Source organism: Phoenix dactylifera, chromosome 8 (assembly GCF_051530095.1).
Source record: "Phoenix dactylifera cultivar Ajwa chromosome 8, Ajwa_hap1_PhDact_Kaust_v1.1, whole genome shotgun sequence".
In the NCBI taxonomy this organism is placed as follows: Eukaryota; Viridiplantae; Streptophyta; class Magnoliopsida; order Arecales; family Arecaceae; genus Phoenix; species Phoenix dactylifera.
The window spans coordinates 10,715,732-10,734,000 of NC_143197.1; the positions used below are offsets into that span (position 1 = coordinate 10,715,732).

The 18,269-nt window shown below is 36.2% G+C and overlaps 1 protein-coding gene across 1 annotated transcript; it reads left to right on the forward strand.

Moving 5' to 3' along the window:
• Positions 1-9,666: 9,666 nt before the first annotated feature.
• LOC103716059 (potassium transporter 5-like) lies at positions 9,667-16,851 on the forward strand. Its single transcript, XM_008803907.6, has 8 exons — positions 9,667-9,942; positions 10,057-10,288; positions 11,152-11,403; positions 12,574-12,624; positions 13,576-13,836; positions 13,976-14,143; positions 14,813-15,067; positions 15,711-16,851. Exons 1-8 carry the CDS (start codon positions 9,772-9,774, stop codon positions 16,628-16,630), a joined length of 2,310 nt encoding a protein of 769 aa, XP_008802129.4. The 5' UTR covers positions 9,667-9,771; the 3' UTR covers positions 16,631-16,851.
• Positions 16,852-18,269: the final 1,418 nt, after the last annotated feature.

Here is an 18,269-nt window from a genome sequence, read left to right on the forward strand (position 1 = left end):
TTTCTTTTCTAATTTTATTTTTTTATTATCTATCTTGTGCTATTAGAAGAAGCAGAATTAGAAGGAACCAGTGATGGAGAACGAAAATTAGATTTTTTTTAAAATTAAGTTTGTTAATCTCTCTCTAATGATGCTGATAAAGTTCCATGCTATCGGCTTTCTAAATATTTTTTTAAAAAAAAATAACTTTAACGATGTTTTAAAGCATTGGCGGACTCTAAAATAAGTCGACACTTAAAAGCGTCGGCATAACTTTCGTTTTTGCCGATGCTTTCACAAAGTATCGATAAAAAAAAAATTCTACTTTCATCTATCTGGCGCTTTTGCAATGTTTTTGAAAGTATATCGGCATCCAAATTTTTGACACTTATAAGCATCGATACAAGCTCTAAAACGCATAGAAAAAGGTTATTTTTCTTGTAGTGTGTTGGTCTTTCGTATAGGACTCCATTCAAGAGAATTATGTCTTCAGGGGCTGTTTCTTCTTTTCAATTTTTTGGCATCTGAGGCTCTACATAGCTTTGCCTGGAGCAAGCAGCAGCAGCTAAATTTTGCTGCCCATTTTCTTCTTCCCTTTTAATTTTTGGACTCCACTTTATAGGGTGGGATTTTAAATTTAGAATTAGGAGGGAGTGGTGCACATTCAGAAGATTCTTTTAGCTTTCATGTTACAAAGAAGATTATATGGTATGCTTTGATGAACAACAGATTAGCCTTTTTATGACGCTGTGCAAGCCTGCTTACGCACATGCTTATGAGGACGTGACATGCGTCGTGGCCCAATTTTTAAATGGGCCTGACAATTTAAGCCTGGCCCGGCAATTCGAATATCTCTACCCAGGCCTGTCCAAACTCTGACCGGTTGGGACGAGCCAGTTTTGCTATGTTCTGCATATAAAGATTGTATAATTTTTTTTTTTTAATTAAAACAGATGTATCATATATTGCAAATACAGATACAGCTAAAAAGTCAAAATATAACAGATTCTGGAGTGCACCAGATAGCTCCCTCTTCCCCACCCAAAGAGTATCTCCGAGTGGTTGGCTATATATAATGCCACTCAATCCGCTGCCTCATTGGTCTCTCTATATACATACTTCATCTGTAAATCTATCCCACCGCAGAACATAGACATAGTATGACATATTAAGTGGAAAAAAAAAGGGACCAAAAAACCACCACCCTCCTCGCCCTCCTGCCCTCTCTCTCTCTCTCTCTCTCTCTCTCTCTCTCTCTCTCTCTTCCTCATAGTTTCCTTTCTACTTTTCTGTTTCTTTGGTGGCTTTGAAGTGGGTGTCATCACTCAGTTATTTTTTTTCTGTTTTTTTTAATCCTCATGATGCTTGGATTTCTCGGGTCCCATTGGCCTTGCGGCCGGCCATGATCAAAAACTACTGTACTTTGAGGGATCTAAAGGTTAGCGATCTGATCTATCTTGATAAGTTGATGAGAGGAGGTGGAACGTCTCTCTCATCACTCAGTTGTTTGGAGAGGGCTTAGCTGACAGAATTCTAGCAATTGCAGAGCCTAACAGTGGCATGCTTGGGGAGGTTAGTGTGGGGTTCTACTTGTACTTCCAAGGTCAAGACCAGGAAGCTATATAAACTCTTCAAAGCAATCCCAGAAATTAGGAAGGATTTTTCATGGCTATGGAAGATTGAGGTACATCTTCATCTTCGAGTGGCATAATTTCTACGGAAGCTTGCATGGGATCGCATTCCATGTCATAGTGTTCTAGTTAGAAGGGGTTTGAATATGACTATTGCGAGGGAGCGGAAGCAGAGAATGTAAACTTTAACGGTGGTGTTACTGAAGATGGTGGCAGAGAAGAAGCTGGATTTGTAATAAAACGGCCTAATTCCAATTTATTGCGGCGGGTGGGAGACAACTTTTTGGTATTGCTATTACAAAGGCAGAGTTGAGGACGGCTTGAAAGAGGATCAGATATGCTATCTCAATCTAAGAGCTAATTATATAGTCCTTGAAGGTGATTTCGCTACGGTAGTTAGCTGGATTTTCAAATGGATGAGGGAACATCCGCTTATACTAGATATTTTTAGGTTGACTGGAAGGTGCACTCTCTTTCAAGGATCCCATGTTTAATAGAAGATAAATATGGTTGTAAAGTGGGTAGCGTTATATGTTGCGAATCATTCTAGTGACCCTCTATGGATAAATTTTGCTTCTATTCTTTCTTCATTTAGAGTTATTTTATTTTCAGTTTTTATTGAATGTATCAATATTAGACATGTATGGTTCATCTGTTTCATCATAATTAAAAAAAAAAAAAAGAAAAAAAGAAAAGAAGAAGAAGAAAGAAGGGAGAGGTTGTCAATCCTTCAATCCTTTGCAACATGGTCAAGAAAAAGAGGCCCTGCTCACCAAGGATGGTGCTTGGCCTCCTTAGTCTGCTGGATGACTTGTGACAGCTAAACATATATTGCACCACTACCTTGTGCCACCATGGGGGCGTCTACTACGAGGACCCTTTCTGGGTGCTGAGGTTGAACGTCATTAACGACAACCATGACGCTACATTAGCACGTCTGATCTTGTGTACCCAACTGCAATTTTATCAGGATACCAATAATATTAATATCCCTTCTTTATTAATATGAGAGACTTTCACACCCTCTAATTGTTAATTTTTTTCAGCAAATATCCTCTAAGCATATTCTACAAACCATTACATGTAAAACAACATTACCTCATGCAAATCTACTCGGAATAAGAGGTCATTTGTCCGCATCATTGTCTTTGTTTGAGAGCAAAACAAATAGGCCGCACAACGTGCACTTTTTCACAAAATTCCAGTGGAAAAAGCTTCAAATAAAAAAAGATATGCTTCAAAGTAATCAATGGATCATCTCACATCTGCTTTGGGTGACTTACTTGTCCTATTTTCAGCATGAAGGCAGCAGCAGGGAACAAAGTCCTTGCAAAACTAGAGTTATTTTAAGCTCTTGGGGATCCAATAATTGCATCTCAACCCTATGCAACGCACCACAAGAAATTAGAACTCGCTGCCTGCCTGCTAAGACTCCAAGTCAATAGACAAGCACTAAATAACAAAAGCTAAATAGTAGTCCAGGCCTCGTCTTGTGCTGCGTTCTTTTCCTCCATTTCATATTTGCTCAGGTTTCCAACTTGTTAACCAAGAGTCATGGATATTTGCGTTGGATTCTATGTTGACTCATCCTTGTTCGCATCAAAGGTTTTGTCATATTTATAATATATAATCTCCTTTCCATCTTCAATTTATATTAATGTATAATCTTCCACCAACAGAAAAATAACATCTAAGATTAAAATATATAATGTTCTTCTTTCCATCGTCAATTTATAATATATAATCTCCCTTCCACCATCAATTTTGGACTGGGTTTAAATGAATTATAATTAGACAGAAAAGTAACACCTAAGATTATAATATATATTCTGCTTCTTCTTTTTTCTTCTCCTTCCTATTCTTCTTCTTTTGTCGCATGTTTTACTTTTAGATGACATTAAATCATGATGTGACATGCACATTAGATTCATTCATTCTAGTTTAAACTAACTTGATCTCCTATATAAAATTTGAAGTTGCCTGGATGCTTCTTACCATGAAGCTTTGATATGCAAAGTTGATTCTTTTCCTATCAACTTAATTAAGCTTTAGAAGTCTAGTGGTTGTTAACACTTACCAACAGATTCATATGTCCAATCATTGATAGTATATATATTGGATTGATCAATCCACTGAATGTTGCTTGTTTCCATATCTTTTCCTATCAACTTAATTTTGTCGGATCGATATGATGGAAAGGTCATATGGTAACCTATGAGTTATATAAAACATATATAAGCTCTTGTTGTTGTCTTTTATCCAAGCCCTAAACTATATAACAAATATGAGCTTACAAAATTTTGTCCAAAAACAAATAAAGTTATTAAATGTTAAGAGGGGAAGCTGGGGTAGGGCGGTATTGGGGTAGGTAGAAGATATGACCTGATTATGGCGATGTGAGGATGACGCAAGATATAATGTTGGCAAGGATGGAATATTAGTAAAGAAGAAAAGCGATGGCATCGAATTTGTGCCTTAGACACGCTACGGTAGATAAGGAAATTGGTGTTAAATTTTGATTTCAAAGATGACATATTATATTAGCTAGTATTCTAAATTATCTAATATTTTAAATTTTGTTAATTTTATACATGGTGTAATCATAACATCTATTTTGTATACCAAAAATTATTATTTTATGAATCTTAATATTTATATGATATATTGTATTCATCATATATTATTAAATAAAATTTTATAACTATATAATCATTGTATTCATTATATTTCGAGTATCATTTTATTTATTGCATTAATTTTATTTTTCATTATTTCAACTATAATAACATTAATCATATAAAAAATGCTACATTATTAACATAGTACTACGTTATGGTTATATTAATCATATTAATTTTTCATATTACAATAGAAGAGTGATATCTTGCTGCAATGTTAACATTGCTAATACAATATTCATTATATTAATATTTTTATAAAATATTCAATATTATATATTATTTTATTGTAGGATGAGTCTTTGCATGGTGGTAAAATTGCTTTATTGTGACTTGGAAGTCACGAGTTATCTCGCCCTCCTTAGAGCTCTGAGTGACCCTCTTATATATTAATTTATTAACATTCATAGTATTCACATGTATTGTTGCAATAATAATTAATGTTTCTATAACAATATTTTGTTATTATTAATATATTAGTTGTAATATTAATGTATTGATAATTATATATGATATATTATACTGTCAGTTTTATTTCATTCTCAAGGTATTTACTTGGATTTATCGAACATATGATTTCTTTTTGTGCTAATCATGTTGACAATTTTGAAGAATAAACATCATTAAAAAACAACTATTCTGACTCCCATTCATTCGCTCGCATACTTCAAAATAGTTAAGTCTAATTTTGCGACGCCCGCTCAGTTTTTAAATGGTGGTTGTATTGACTCAAGAATTGGATAATGAATGTGACTTACCAAAATAATAATAATAATAATAATAATAATAATAATAATATGTCTCTTACCAAAGAAAAGGTAGTTAATGATCGATTCTTCAAAACTTGTAAACTATAAGATACAATGAATGGGATATACATAGCAAAAAGCACTCAAATCATAGCCAATGCTTTAACAATCATTTTAGATGCATCCCATTTTCTGGGGTAGCATGCCCTCTTTCACATATCCCTGCAACAGCTCAAGTCTCTTGTGAGTTGTGATTTCCAGGCTAAACTTTTTCTCTTTTTGAACTTTCTCACGATGCTCATGCTTTGCTGATGGCAAGTGACATTGGGAAGAGTGGCAAAACAGTTCACGGGAACGAGCTCAAAGGAAGTCTTAACTTATCAGATGGTCAAGGATGTCAAGCTATGCATGGCTGCAACTTGCAGCGAGCCAATTGAATGAACTAAGTACTGGTTCATGCATATCCACTAGCAATTTCACGGTATTGAAGCCGTTGTTTTAAAACTAAGATAGAGTACTAGGACCTTGTGCTTCATGCTAGAATCAATCAGATTCCTTGTTGGATTGGTCATAGAACCACTTATTTGACTCAATTTCGGGCACGCACTACGATGGTTCAACGTTTCAACTAGGTGTTAAATTTTCCAAAAGTTGCTTCCAACAATTTGATGCAGAATTTTTGAGAATCCGTTCCTATTCCTTTGTTTCGATTTGTTTTTGCTTATTTTGTGGAGTTTGAATTATTTGAGCCTTGTAATTTTCTGTTTTTTCTTTCTTTTCTTGATTCTCAACTTCTCTGGGTTCTTGGCTGGATAACAGTAACATTTGATGCAACTTGGGTCCCCTTGAACTTAAACATGGACCACAACCTATACGCTTAGGTTGTGGCATGCTGAATTATATAATGACATGACATATATATCCTAATCTAAGAATACTAAGTCACTTTCTTAGTAATATTCAGGATTCGAAATCTGACCCTCAAGAACAAGCTCTTAAAAGTGAGGTGCCAAGCAACTCATATATCTTAAAATGTGATTTAATATAGTTTACAATTGTCACAGATATTGTGAAAAAGGGTGTGCCATTGGGGAATTGGACTTTCTATCAGATAATTTGTAGGTTCATTTTCCAATATCTAATAGATAAGTTCTACGAACTTATTCAATAAAACACTGATTCTACAATAAGTGAAATTAAATAAAGCTCAACATGTAGCTCTTTTCCTTATTTCCCTTCTGCCAAATCTGCACCATAGATAGCGGGCTATCATGTCTCTTTTTTTTAATAAAGAAGGAGGCAAAGCCACCCGGCCTTTATTAGAAAAAGAGAGTTTACAACAAACTATATACAAAAAAAATTGCAAGGAAGAGAAACGGAAAAGAGCAATAGAAATCTTTTACAAAAGATAGTGGCATGTAAGTAGAGATATTAAACTATTCAACAAACTGAACAATCTCATAAGTGATTTGAAGGATCTCTATATCTTCAATATGCAACTACATGAGCTCTGTATCCTGATGTGAATCGGCCTTTTTCTAAATAAAATAAATCAATGTCTCTCAATGTACGACGCCAATGTTGCGAAGTTATTCTAAAGTTTGAAATGAGGATCTACCAGCTTCTTTGAATACAAATACTTCTAGCTGAAGAAGATAGTGGGCTAATATGTCAGTAGACAATGTTGTCATTTATCCCCATATCCTTTGTTTGCATCAATAGACATGATAAGCCACCAAGTATCTAGCGGTGAGGCCATCAATGTAACAAATGAAAGCATGAGGTATGATCGTTTTTCTCTAATATAGAGAAAGCTTGAGAAATTTTAGAAAGATATGTCTCAATGTTGTATATTAAAGTATCAACCATTTTTTCTTATCATTTAGTTATTTAAAACACGTTTTAATTCAAGTCTCTATAACAATCTTAAAAAAGTAACCTTTTATTTGATAAATATCGATGCCAATAAAAAATATTATTTTTACTTATAATTAAAAATTTCCATTACAATAGTTAAGGCTATTATAAATAAGTAGTTTATTTCCAAGGTTTATCAATCCTTTTTAAAATGGAGAATAACAACAACCACCACCTGATTTAGGACGATCACTAGACTCGATGTAAATCACTTTGACCACTACGAGTATTCAAGATATCATCAAACTCAAAGTAAATCACTTTAGCCATTATGAGTATTCAAGAAATCTCCTCATTATAACTCTAGGCCTATACAAGGGTATGAGGAGGATCAAATGTACACAAGTGAAAAGAGAAAGAAAAGCATAAGAAATAAATAAAAAATACTATTGATTCCTAAAGAACTGATATTAGTTTCTAAAGAACAAATTTTTTATAATTTCTGCGTCATATTTATTTTATTGTCACCAATCTCTTTACCTTTTATTTTACGACACGTTATCAGCACAAAAACTCTACCAATTATGAAAGTACGTGGTGTTCTTTTTACAAGAGATATTTTTTATACCATTCTCCAATCTCTGTAAGCTTCTTTCTCAAATTAATATTCTCAATATCTAATTTGTGCTTTTCATGATCGACATAGAATGGTCATATTGTTCACTTGTAATTTGTATCATGTTTTTATTCTTAGAGAAAGTGTCGAATAAAAAGTTCTGCTTTCAAAATTCTTCTATCTTCTTCTAGAGTTATCTTCTAAGATATTCGAGTTGAGTGGGTTGAAAAAAATCTTCCTTCTTCTTGATCGAATCACCACCCCAACTTCCGGCTTATATCTAACTCTAAAGGCTGACTCCCCTTCAAAAGTTTGATGTAATACCCCTGGCTTCTATATTTCTATACTGTCACATATTCAATATATTTTGATGGGCATTAACAGCCAGAGTCGCAGGATATCCAAAGAAATGAAACAAACACTCCTTTTCCATCTCTCTCTCCCCTGAGAGATATAAAGAGTGGGGTAGGTCTTGGGAATATTTGGTTGAGTTCCTGTACAATAATGGCGATGGCTAAAATCAAGGCATGATGTAAATTGTTGACCAATTCCTTGGTACGCATGACATCATTCTTCCCTCTCTTTTTTTTCCCACAACTACTAGTCATCGCGAGAAAGTATTAGCCGTGCTACCCACGAGAGAGCACAGGATGAAAAAAACCTGCTAATATATTTTGGTGGTTAGTAGCATGCATCAGTGTGGCCATCCATATAGTAAATGATTAATCTTCTTTTACGACATTACCTGTTGGATCTCATCCAACATAGCTCTCAAAATATTCTAAGCTCTTTTATCCATCTGTTTGTATGGATCTTGAAATAGCTATTGTAAGATCCAATGGTGAATTTATGTGAAGAAAAATATATTCTTTTTTTGGGTGAAAGGCGACCCCTATCCAACTTATATAGCTTCTTTTATCGACAACCGAAGAATATTGTTTAAGAAGCTTTCCAGTTGTTAGCTATTACTCAATAATATATATATTGTTATGAATCCACCGTATTTGGGTGGATGATCACTTAGCTTTCTTGAGTTTTCTCACCTCTTGGATTTTCCATCTTTTATAACCCCTAAATATGTCTCTTATTCATTGGGGATGTCTATATTCATCGACTTTTTCATCTTCTCTTGTTCTTTGGATGTCTTGTCATTATGACTAGGGCTGCAAATGGGTCGGGTCGACCTGTAACCCGACCTAATCCGACCTGCATAAAACCCGATCCGATCCGAATCTTAGGATCAGTGGGGCCGAGTCAGATACTAAATTTGGACCAGTTCTATTTTTCGGGTCGGATCGAGTGCACCTAATTTTGATCTGGACCTGGACCCGACCCAACCCATTTTTTTGGGTCAGTTTTTTACTATTATATAGTGAAACTTTGAATATAAAAATACATAGACCCGAATCCGACTCGGATCCAACCCGATCCGAATGACCTGTCAAATCAAAATTTGTAGGCATGGACCCAATCCGACTCGATTTTTAACCGAATCGGATCCGGGTCCAAAATTAGGACCCAAACAAGAAACCGAATCAAATCGGGGTCCCTCAGGATCCGACCCATTTGCAGTCTAATTATAACTATCCTATCTCCTCACTATAACCCTAAGCCTATAAAAAAGTACTTTGAGGAGGATGAAATGTACGCAGGTGAAAAGGAAAAGAAAATCATAAGGAAGAAATGAAAAATACTACCAGTTCCTGAAGAACTGATATTAGTTACTGAAGAATTAATTTTTTACAATTTCTGCGTCTTACTTATTTGATTATCTCTAACCTTTTTATCTTTTATTTTACAATATATATATATATTCCGTATACAAGCAAATCATATTTTTTATCTTTTGCCAATATATTTTGTGATAAGGAATGAAAAGGAAATCATATTTCACGAAGCAGCTCTGCAGCTAATATTTGAATTTATAAAACAGTCGCCAATTGGATGGGAGTTAGCGGAAGAGGTTAAGAAAAAAAAAAAAAGACTTCTATTTGCATTGACGCAGCGGACAAATCCCGTTCCCACGCTTCCGCAATCGCCGAGATCCTCGTGGATCCCACCTCCAGCTTACCTCGAACCTTCCTCTCTCTCCCCAAAATACCCCTACCCGTCACCACCTGCTAAAAAACCTGGTGCTTCACCGTCTTTACTGGGCGTTGCCGGTCATACTCGTAGTATCCGCCACTAGCCCCACCTTGCCGCCATTGATTCCTATAAATCCATCGCTCGCCGCCTCTAAGAGAGTCGAAGAGAGATCCGTGATGGGCGATAGCGAAGTAGAGGAGCGAAGCGCCGAGCAGTTGGTCCCCGCCGACGCCGCCCGGGATGGCTCGCCGCCGGCGTTCTCCCCCGGAAAGGAGCTCCGCCGCTACGACTCCCTCGACCTCGAGGCCGGCTCCGTCTCCTCCTCCCACCCCCACCACTTCTCCAAGGTCCCTCTCTCCGATCCCCAAATTCTTTAAAATCGAAAAAAAATTTTATGGACCGTGTGATGCGAGATGAGCGGTGGGTGATTGTGATTGTGATTGCGATTGCGATGATGGCAGGGGACGAATAAGGACTGGGGAACGGTGATGAGGCTGGCGTTTCAGAGCGTGGGGATCGTGTACGGGGACATCGGGACGTCTCCGCTGTACGTGTATGCGAGCACGTTTACGGGGGGAATACGGCATGAGGACGATATCCTAGGCGTTCTCTCACTCATCTTCTATACCATCACCCTCATCACCTTGGTCAAGTACGTCTTCATCGTCCTCCGTGCCAACGATAACGGCGACGGTGAGAACCCTCTCTCGGCGGCTCGTCCTCCTCGTCCTCCTCGCCCTTCCCTCGTGTTTTGTTTGATATCGTTAATGATAATTATTGTGGTAATTATAATACTTTATAACTTTACCACCAAACACAATCTTATAAAATCTCAACTTGTAAAATTTAAACGTTTAAAATCTATATAAGAAGATTAAAACTATAATTTCTTAATTTGAAATCTCCGACGCAGCCGATGCTGGTTTCTTAAACCTTCCAAGGAAGGTAGAACTGTCAAAGTTGTATCATCTGTCATATTAGCGGTTATTCAATAAAAACTTCAATCTTTGGCAAGACGATATTTTTTTTTGGAAACATAAAAGTTTAAACTTTATTATTAAAAAAATGTGCATACATAGTGCTGATTAATGCACACTTCTAAATGAATATTTTCTTTTGAAAGGTAACTCGTTTTTAGCCCAAAAAAGAAAGAAAGGAAGAAAGAAAAGAAACTGATACTAGATTTTGTTACAAGATTTTCAGGAACATGTTTTTGGTAAAATATAATAATCTTATCATAAACATTGAAATATTTATGTAATGTTATATTTTCTGTTATAAGATGTTAAGTGATACTTAAAATATAAAAAGTTTTTGAACATTTTTCGGGTCCCTTAAGTTTAGCATGACAGTATGATTTTCCATAATGAATTTATGAAATGCCCACTGCCTAGTCATAGTAGTGTTATTGAATCCATAATCAACATAGCTGTTATTGTAATTTAAGATATTTGTTAAGTATTTTTCCTCTTTTTAGCTATAATTTGTATGCATTTTAGCCATAGCCTTATATAAGAAGCTAATTATTGAAATATTTAAACATTGGGCCTTTGTAGGAGGCACCTTCGCACTCTATTCGTTGATCTGTCGATATGCAAAGGTGGGGTTGTTACCAAGTCAGCAACCAGAAGATGGAGAGGTGTCCAATTATAAGCTAGATCTGCCCAGCAACAAACGCCATCAGCGTGCCTCTAAGATAAAAGCGGCACTCGAGAACAGTCCGTTCGCCAAATATTTTCTCTTGGTGGCAACCATGCTTGGGACTTCTATGGTCATTGGGGACGGAGTCCTCACTCCCTGCATCTCAGGTACTAATTTAGATTATTTTAGAGCTTTTTGCATGAATATCTTTCTAAATATCAAATTTTGCATGGATACCTTTCCAAAATCAATATTTGTATATATACTCTCATAAAATACTTATTTTACTGTTCTATCTTTCTTTTTTTATCTTTATTTTTGCATATGTACCCATGCCATCTAATGTTGTTAAAAAATTATAGTCATATTCTTAATGGGTAGATGTGCAAAAAGAAATATTTATAAGAAGATTACGATTGAGGATAAAAAAGTAATTTCAAAATTTTATTTTATATTTAATAAAAATAAATATGATTTTTATTAACCGTGTTAGAAGAACCATTATATTAGGGCATTTGTGAAAAAAAAGTATTTTATGAGGATATAGAAATAAATATAAATTTGAAGAAGATATTTACGCAAATTTAAATTTTTAGAAAGGTATTTATGCAAAAAAAAAAATCTATTATTTTAACTTTCAGCTTTTAATTTGATTGCCATTTTTAACGGACAGAGTTCTTTGATAAAAAGAAGAATTTATTTCCGATCTTCAATTTTGGCGGCCATTTTACTTCTGCTTTTGGCTTGTATAGAATACAACATAATCATTAACGGCAGTCAAATGAAGTGTCGGGGAATCAAACTTTCATTGGTTTTATATGAGCAAAAGTCGTTGCAAGCTATTGGTCATGCATATGGACTTCCAGTTTGGTAGTACTAGTATATATATATATATAGATGTTATGCATGACAATTTTTTTTGCATCATTTTTAAAAAAAATAAATATATGGTAAACAATCCACGAGCTGTTGGAGACCTCAGTTTTGTCATCCCAAGTGTTGGAATTTAATAAGTTTATCTATATTTGCATAGAAAAAGTTTACCTATCACCATTAGATTGAAATTTATAAAGAGCTATACACACAGAAATATAACATGCAGTCCATAGGAGTTGGAAACGTGCAAATGAGTTGGTCCGGGGTTATTGGACTGCCGCCTTCTTGGCTTATTTCCAAGACAAATCTTAATTGAAAACTTATTGCCGAGGGAATATTCCGGATCTTTTGCCGTTGTGGTAACGTTTTCTATTTTTTTTTTATAAACCTTTGAAAACTTTAGCATATGTAATTTTTAAAGCTATTATTGCTTAGCTCATTAATTTCGACTTTTCTGACAGTTTTATCTGCGGTAGGCGGGATAAAGGAGGCTACAGACGCCATGACCGAAGGTAACAACGAAACCTTGCATGTCTTTTGTCATTCAAAGGTTCACGCGTGTTGCTTTGGTGGATTTCTCTCTTTTTGACTTTGACCACAGCAAACATAGACACGTAGACCGCTAACGCTAGTGATGTTCCATCTGTTGACTTCCCGGACCATAAAAAGCCATGGCGTTCTTCTCGCCGTTCGAGAAGAACGGTACGCATATCACATTCATTTCCCCATTAAAAGTCTTCATGCGTACTTAATAGTCTGTGGAAGTGCTCATAAATCCACGTTCTCTCTCTTTGATCTTTCCATCGCCAGCTAACTTGTTTTTTCGTTTTTGGCCGACAAGAACGTACCTGCCTGTTTTTTTTTATTGCACCTCATTGGTAGTATAACAATCAAAATATCTACTGGTTATTATTATAAAATAAAAATCAAAAAATCACTATATTATTACTGAATAGTTCTTAATCTAGTTTACTAATTTCCTGTTTGTTGTTTAAACCACATGCTAATCCCTGTGATGGGTAGGCCCAACCTGTATCTAATGGGGATCCACATCCACAAGAGACAGGAGCTTGTGGTTCCTTTGGTGCCTGGCATTTGCTACCAAGACACGCATGCACGCCTATATCCGCTGTAGGCCCAGTTTCTGTAAAGCATTATTTAATTGAAATAACTCTTTCCCTTCTGTTTCTGGTTTGATAATGGTCTATAATAGTTTAATGATGTTCTATGACAAAACTAGAGACGCCCCTTTATGTTGATAGAGGTGCATGGTTCAAATTTCATTCGATGCTTATCGACCACTTACAATGCACCAAGATGCATGAGATATATGCAATTCTATTGCAACTTTACCGAGATCCACTTAATTGCTCTTATTTATAGTTGTAATTTGTCCTGCAGGATGTTTCAACTCATCCTCTTTGAGACTAGACTAATGAGCTCATTTGCCTTCCTATGTTCAGATAGAATCGTCCTGATATCAGTCATCATCCTGGTCTGTCTATTCCTAGTTCAGAGGTTCGGAACTGATAAGGTGGGTTACTCCTTTGCTCCCATCATCACCGTGTGGTTCCTCCTCATTGCCATCATAGGCGTCTTCAACTTCGTCAAGTATGATCCATGGGTGGTCAAGGCCATCAACCCCAAGTACATCATCGATTACTTCAAAAGAAATGGGAAAACAGCCTGGATTTCTCTAGGTGGCGTCGTTCTTTGCATCACAGGTATCGAAAGCTTATTTCAATCGAGCTCTAGTTATAAATGGGTATTGCACTTATGGTATTCTATTTGTGGACAAATATTTCCATGAAGTATTTCATTTTTCATGGTTTTTTTGCTAATGATAAAATAGTATGGAAACAGGTGTGGAAGCATTATTTGCAGACGTGGGACACTTCACAGTCCGTTCTGTTCAAATAAGCATGTGTTCGGTGGCTTTCCCATCCCTTGTCTTAGCATACACTGGTCAAGCCTCCTACCTACGCAAGCATATGGAAGACGTTAGCGACACCTTCTACAAGTCAATACCTGGTAAATATCATAAATATATACTATATCAAGTCAAAATTGATCTTGATCCACAAACTAATCAAAAAAATTTCAGGTATTAAGAAATAAGTCATAACATCTACTAATTTAATTTAGAGAACTTCTATGTTTAACAAGTCAACGGTGTGATATGATGTTGGTGGTGGTATTGATTATGCTATTGATATTGTTTCTCTCTCCCATACTTACTTTCATCTAAACAAGATCAAAGTCCACAATCTCGGTACTGGATACCATATTAGTACCTTATCGGTTCTGTTTGGTACTGTATAGTATGGTATGATATATTTCTACACTGAAATGGCCCTTGATATAGGTTGGTGCACTTCAGTATGGGTTGGTACATGCCTCGGTACACCTCGATAAGGGACTCGTACCGACTCGAAATTAAATTTTATATCGATTTTCTTTCGGTACAGTACAGTGCACTCCATACTGGACAGTACGGAGCGATACAGCAGATCATGAACAAGATGTATAAATATTTGTCTTAGATTCTTTGTTATTTTTATTCTTAAATATTATATTTTGGACTACAAATGTTTCATAGCCTGAATACTTTGGAACGACAACCATGTGCCTATGATTACAAAAGCTTCAAGAGTTTGCGGCGTTTATTAATTTTATGGGTGGTGATCAATTTGTGTTTAGGTGGACTCTACTGGCCTATGTTTGTGGTGGCAATCCTAGCTGCTGTCATCGCCAGCCAGGCTATGATCTCCGGCACCTTCTCTATCATCCAACAATCCCTCTCACTTGGCTGCTTTCCACGTGTGAAAGTAGTCCACACCTCAGCTAAGCACGAGGGGCAGGTGTACATCCCTGAAATAAACTATATTCTCATGCTTGCATGCGTTGCAGTGACCGCCAGCTTCAAAACCACTGAAAAGATCGGCAATGCCTATGGTATAACTCATCTTCCTCTTCCAAATCATAAACATCTGCATTTATTGTTCCTTTTATTACTTATCTTTTCCATTATACAAAGAGAACTTACTCATCTCTGTTTTTCTCCTTGTTAGTGTGTTTCCAATTTTTATCCAACACATTTTATACGCATAGTAACGATGTTGATCCATTGGGAAAAAAAAGGTTTTTGAAAAATTCTTGAGATTTTCCTTGATCCCATAATTTTCTCAATTATTTCTGCTCAACAAATTAATCAAGACTTGTTTAGTTGAAAGTGTTGATGTATTATCCATGACTAATTCAAAAAACCTTTACGAAGTTTTTTTTTTCCGGTAGTGGTCTTATATGTTAGTTTTTATTTGATTTTTCTGAACAATTGGTGATTTCTTTATTTCTTTTTCTTGAATCTTTACCTCAAGCCAAATTGTCCTTAAAAACCAGACTAGTGATTTTGTTTTTCCTCAGAATTTAATAGTTAATAAACGAAGTCCTTATTGGCCTTAGAAGAATATTGATAGTACCCTCAAATAAACTTTAAATCATATCCAACTTCTTTGGTTTAATATTTAGGCATTTGATTGACTAGATTTTTACATCTTAATATCTTGATGCTGAACTCTTTTTGCTACATGACATGCAGGAATTGCTGTTGTCTTCGTCATGACCCTTACTTCAGCTCTGCTAACACTCATCATGATAATGATTTGGAAGACTCACATCATCCTCATAATTCTATACGTAATTGTGATAGGATCGGTTGAGCTCGTCTACTTGAGTTCGGTGCTATACAAATTCGATCAAGGTGGTTACCTGCCATTGGCCTTCGCTGCCTTCTTAATCACAACAATGCTCGTGTGGAACTACGTCTACCGGAAAAGATATATGTATGAATTATCTCACAAGGTTCCGAGCGAGAAGGTGGAGGAGATAGTTTTGAATTCTGGTGTTCGGCGCATCCCGGGAATTGCCTTCTTCTACTCAGAGCTTGTGCAAGGGGTTCCTCCAATATTTGAGCATTATGTTGCAAATGTGCCCGCTTTGCACTCTGTTCTTGTCTTTGTTTCCATTAAGTCACTACCAATCAGCCGAGTTCCGGCGGAGGAGCGATTTTTATTCCGTCGAATGGGGTCTCATGATTGCTACGTGTTTCGGTGTGTTGCGAGGTATGGCTACAAGGATGCAAGAAGCGAACAAGAGCCCTTTGATGCAACGCTGGTGCAGAGGTTGAAGGAGTTCATGGAGGAATCATGGAAGGCAAGGATACTTGGGAATGGTAGTGATGAAGGTGCAGCAAGAGTGGTGGATGGTGGTGAGAAGAGGGAGACGGAGGAAGTATTGCTGGGTAGGGAGTTGGAACTGGTGGAGAGGGAATGGAGGCATGGAGTCGTCCATTTGTTAGGAGAGAACGAGGTGGTTGCTGCAAAGGGGGCTGGCTTGTGGAAGAGGTTTGTGATAGACTATGCTTATGGCATCTTGAAAAGAAATATAAGGCAGCAAAATGAAGTGTTTACTATTCCTAGGGGGCAGCTACTGAAGGTTGGAATGACCATCGAGCTCTAAAGAGAGGAGTTTTAGATGGAATGTTATATAACAAGTACCCACCCCCATCTCAATGTCTTTTTTCTTTTTTTCTTTTTCTTTTCTTATCAAGGTTAAGTTTTATATCGCAATCCTTGTATTTCAAATAGCAATCTTAGTGATGGTTACTTTCTTTATTGCAATATTTTCTATGTTCACTATAATTTGTAAACCAAAACAGGTAGAATCTTACCTTTTTCTTTTGTCTCAGAGAAGCCATGTAATCACTAGTTGGAGTACGTGTTGCTTATCATAACAACTTGTGATACATAGATTGTATCACAGTTCGCTGGCTAAATAGATGGTCTTTTTTAGAACTAGTGTTCTTTAACATAGGTGGAGATATATCTGAAAGCATGCCCTCAATCTAAAATTTTGATGCTGTTAATTTTAGTAGAAACAAGAAAGCTGCATTGTTGTTGTGGGAAAGGTTATCATACGAAGGTTAAACTCTCGATGTGTTGGAAGCTTTCTAGAGGATGCTCAAGTCTTTGGAAAGATGTTGTAAACTATATTTTTGCTTTCTGGAATAGAGTCCAGCTCCAAATTGGAAATGGTTATGTGATGTGTCCCTCCATTTGGAAATGGTTATGTGATGTATTCCCCTCTCTCTATGCATGTAGCCCAAGTAAGAATGGTATAGTGGCAGATTTTTTTCAATTTGAGAACTATTTTTTGGAGAATCATGTTACCATCTCGCATGATGGTGTAGATCAAATCCCAACACAATCACCTCTCAGCTTTACTTGCCCTAGTCACTCTTAATAGAGAGGAGGGTCAGATTGTATGGCAGTTAAGTAGCAAGGGGAGTTTCACAACTGCCTCCTTATGGTGGTTTCTCAACATTAGGGGGATCAAGTATGGTTTGCTTCTCCACTTTGGGGTCTTTGTCTGCCACTGAAATTAAAATGCCTTCTTTGGCCATGCTGAAAGAAAAAGTTAAACACTCTGATGCCCTTTGTAGGAAGCTTAAGAAAAATCTTGGTGGATGCATCTTATATCAACAATCCTCTGAAATGGTGAACCATCTCTTTGTTGATTGTGTTGTCTTCACCTTATTATGGAAAACAGTCTGCTCTCTGCTTAGTATTCTATACTCTCACTCTTCCTTTGAAGGTTTATGCTTGACTGGAGAAGAAGGAATTTTGAGAAACCTACTCAGCCGTTTACCATCATTATGTTAATTTCAGCTATGGCTTGACCAACCTGGAAAAAACTTAACGCCTGAATCTATTCGAACAAATAATCTTCTATTTAATCTATTGCAGCTGTTGGTTTTCAATTATTCAACAACTGGTCTATACTCTGTAGCAGCAAGACCTGGTCTTTTTCTGCAAATTTCTTTCATTTTTTTTCTGAATTTCAAAGAGGACTCCAACTTTCTCTCTCCTTTCCATTTAATAAGCATAGATATCTAGATATTGAGATTGGATTAATTTAGCCACATGTTATTATCTCTTGAATTGCGGGTCTATAAAGATATTAAAGAGGTAAATGTGGAGTTGTGATAAGATGAAGAGAAGAAAGCAAGAAATATTTAACTCCATGTCAAACCTGTATTTTGTATTTGAGATTATTTAAGAATTTAAATTTTTTATTCAGTGATATATTTCAAATATTT

What these genes read in the sequence shown, in the direction of transcription:
- LOC103716059 (XM_008803907.6), top strand. Translation starts at nt 9,772, where the DNA reads ATGGGCGATAGCGAAGTAGAGGAGCGAAGCGCCGAGCAGTTGGTCCCC. An exon ending in CGTCGTTCTTTGCATCACAG is followed by an intron (nt 13,837 to 13,975) that starts GTATCGAAAGCT and finishes GTATGGAAACAG; the next exon opens with GTGTGGAAGCATTATTTGCA. An exon ending in CTTCTACAAGTCAATACCTG is followed by an intron (nt 14,144 to 14,812) that starts GTAAATATCATA and finishes ATTTGTGTTTAG; the next exon opens with GTGGACTCTACTGGCCTATG.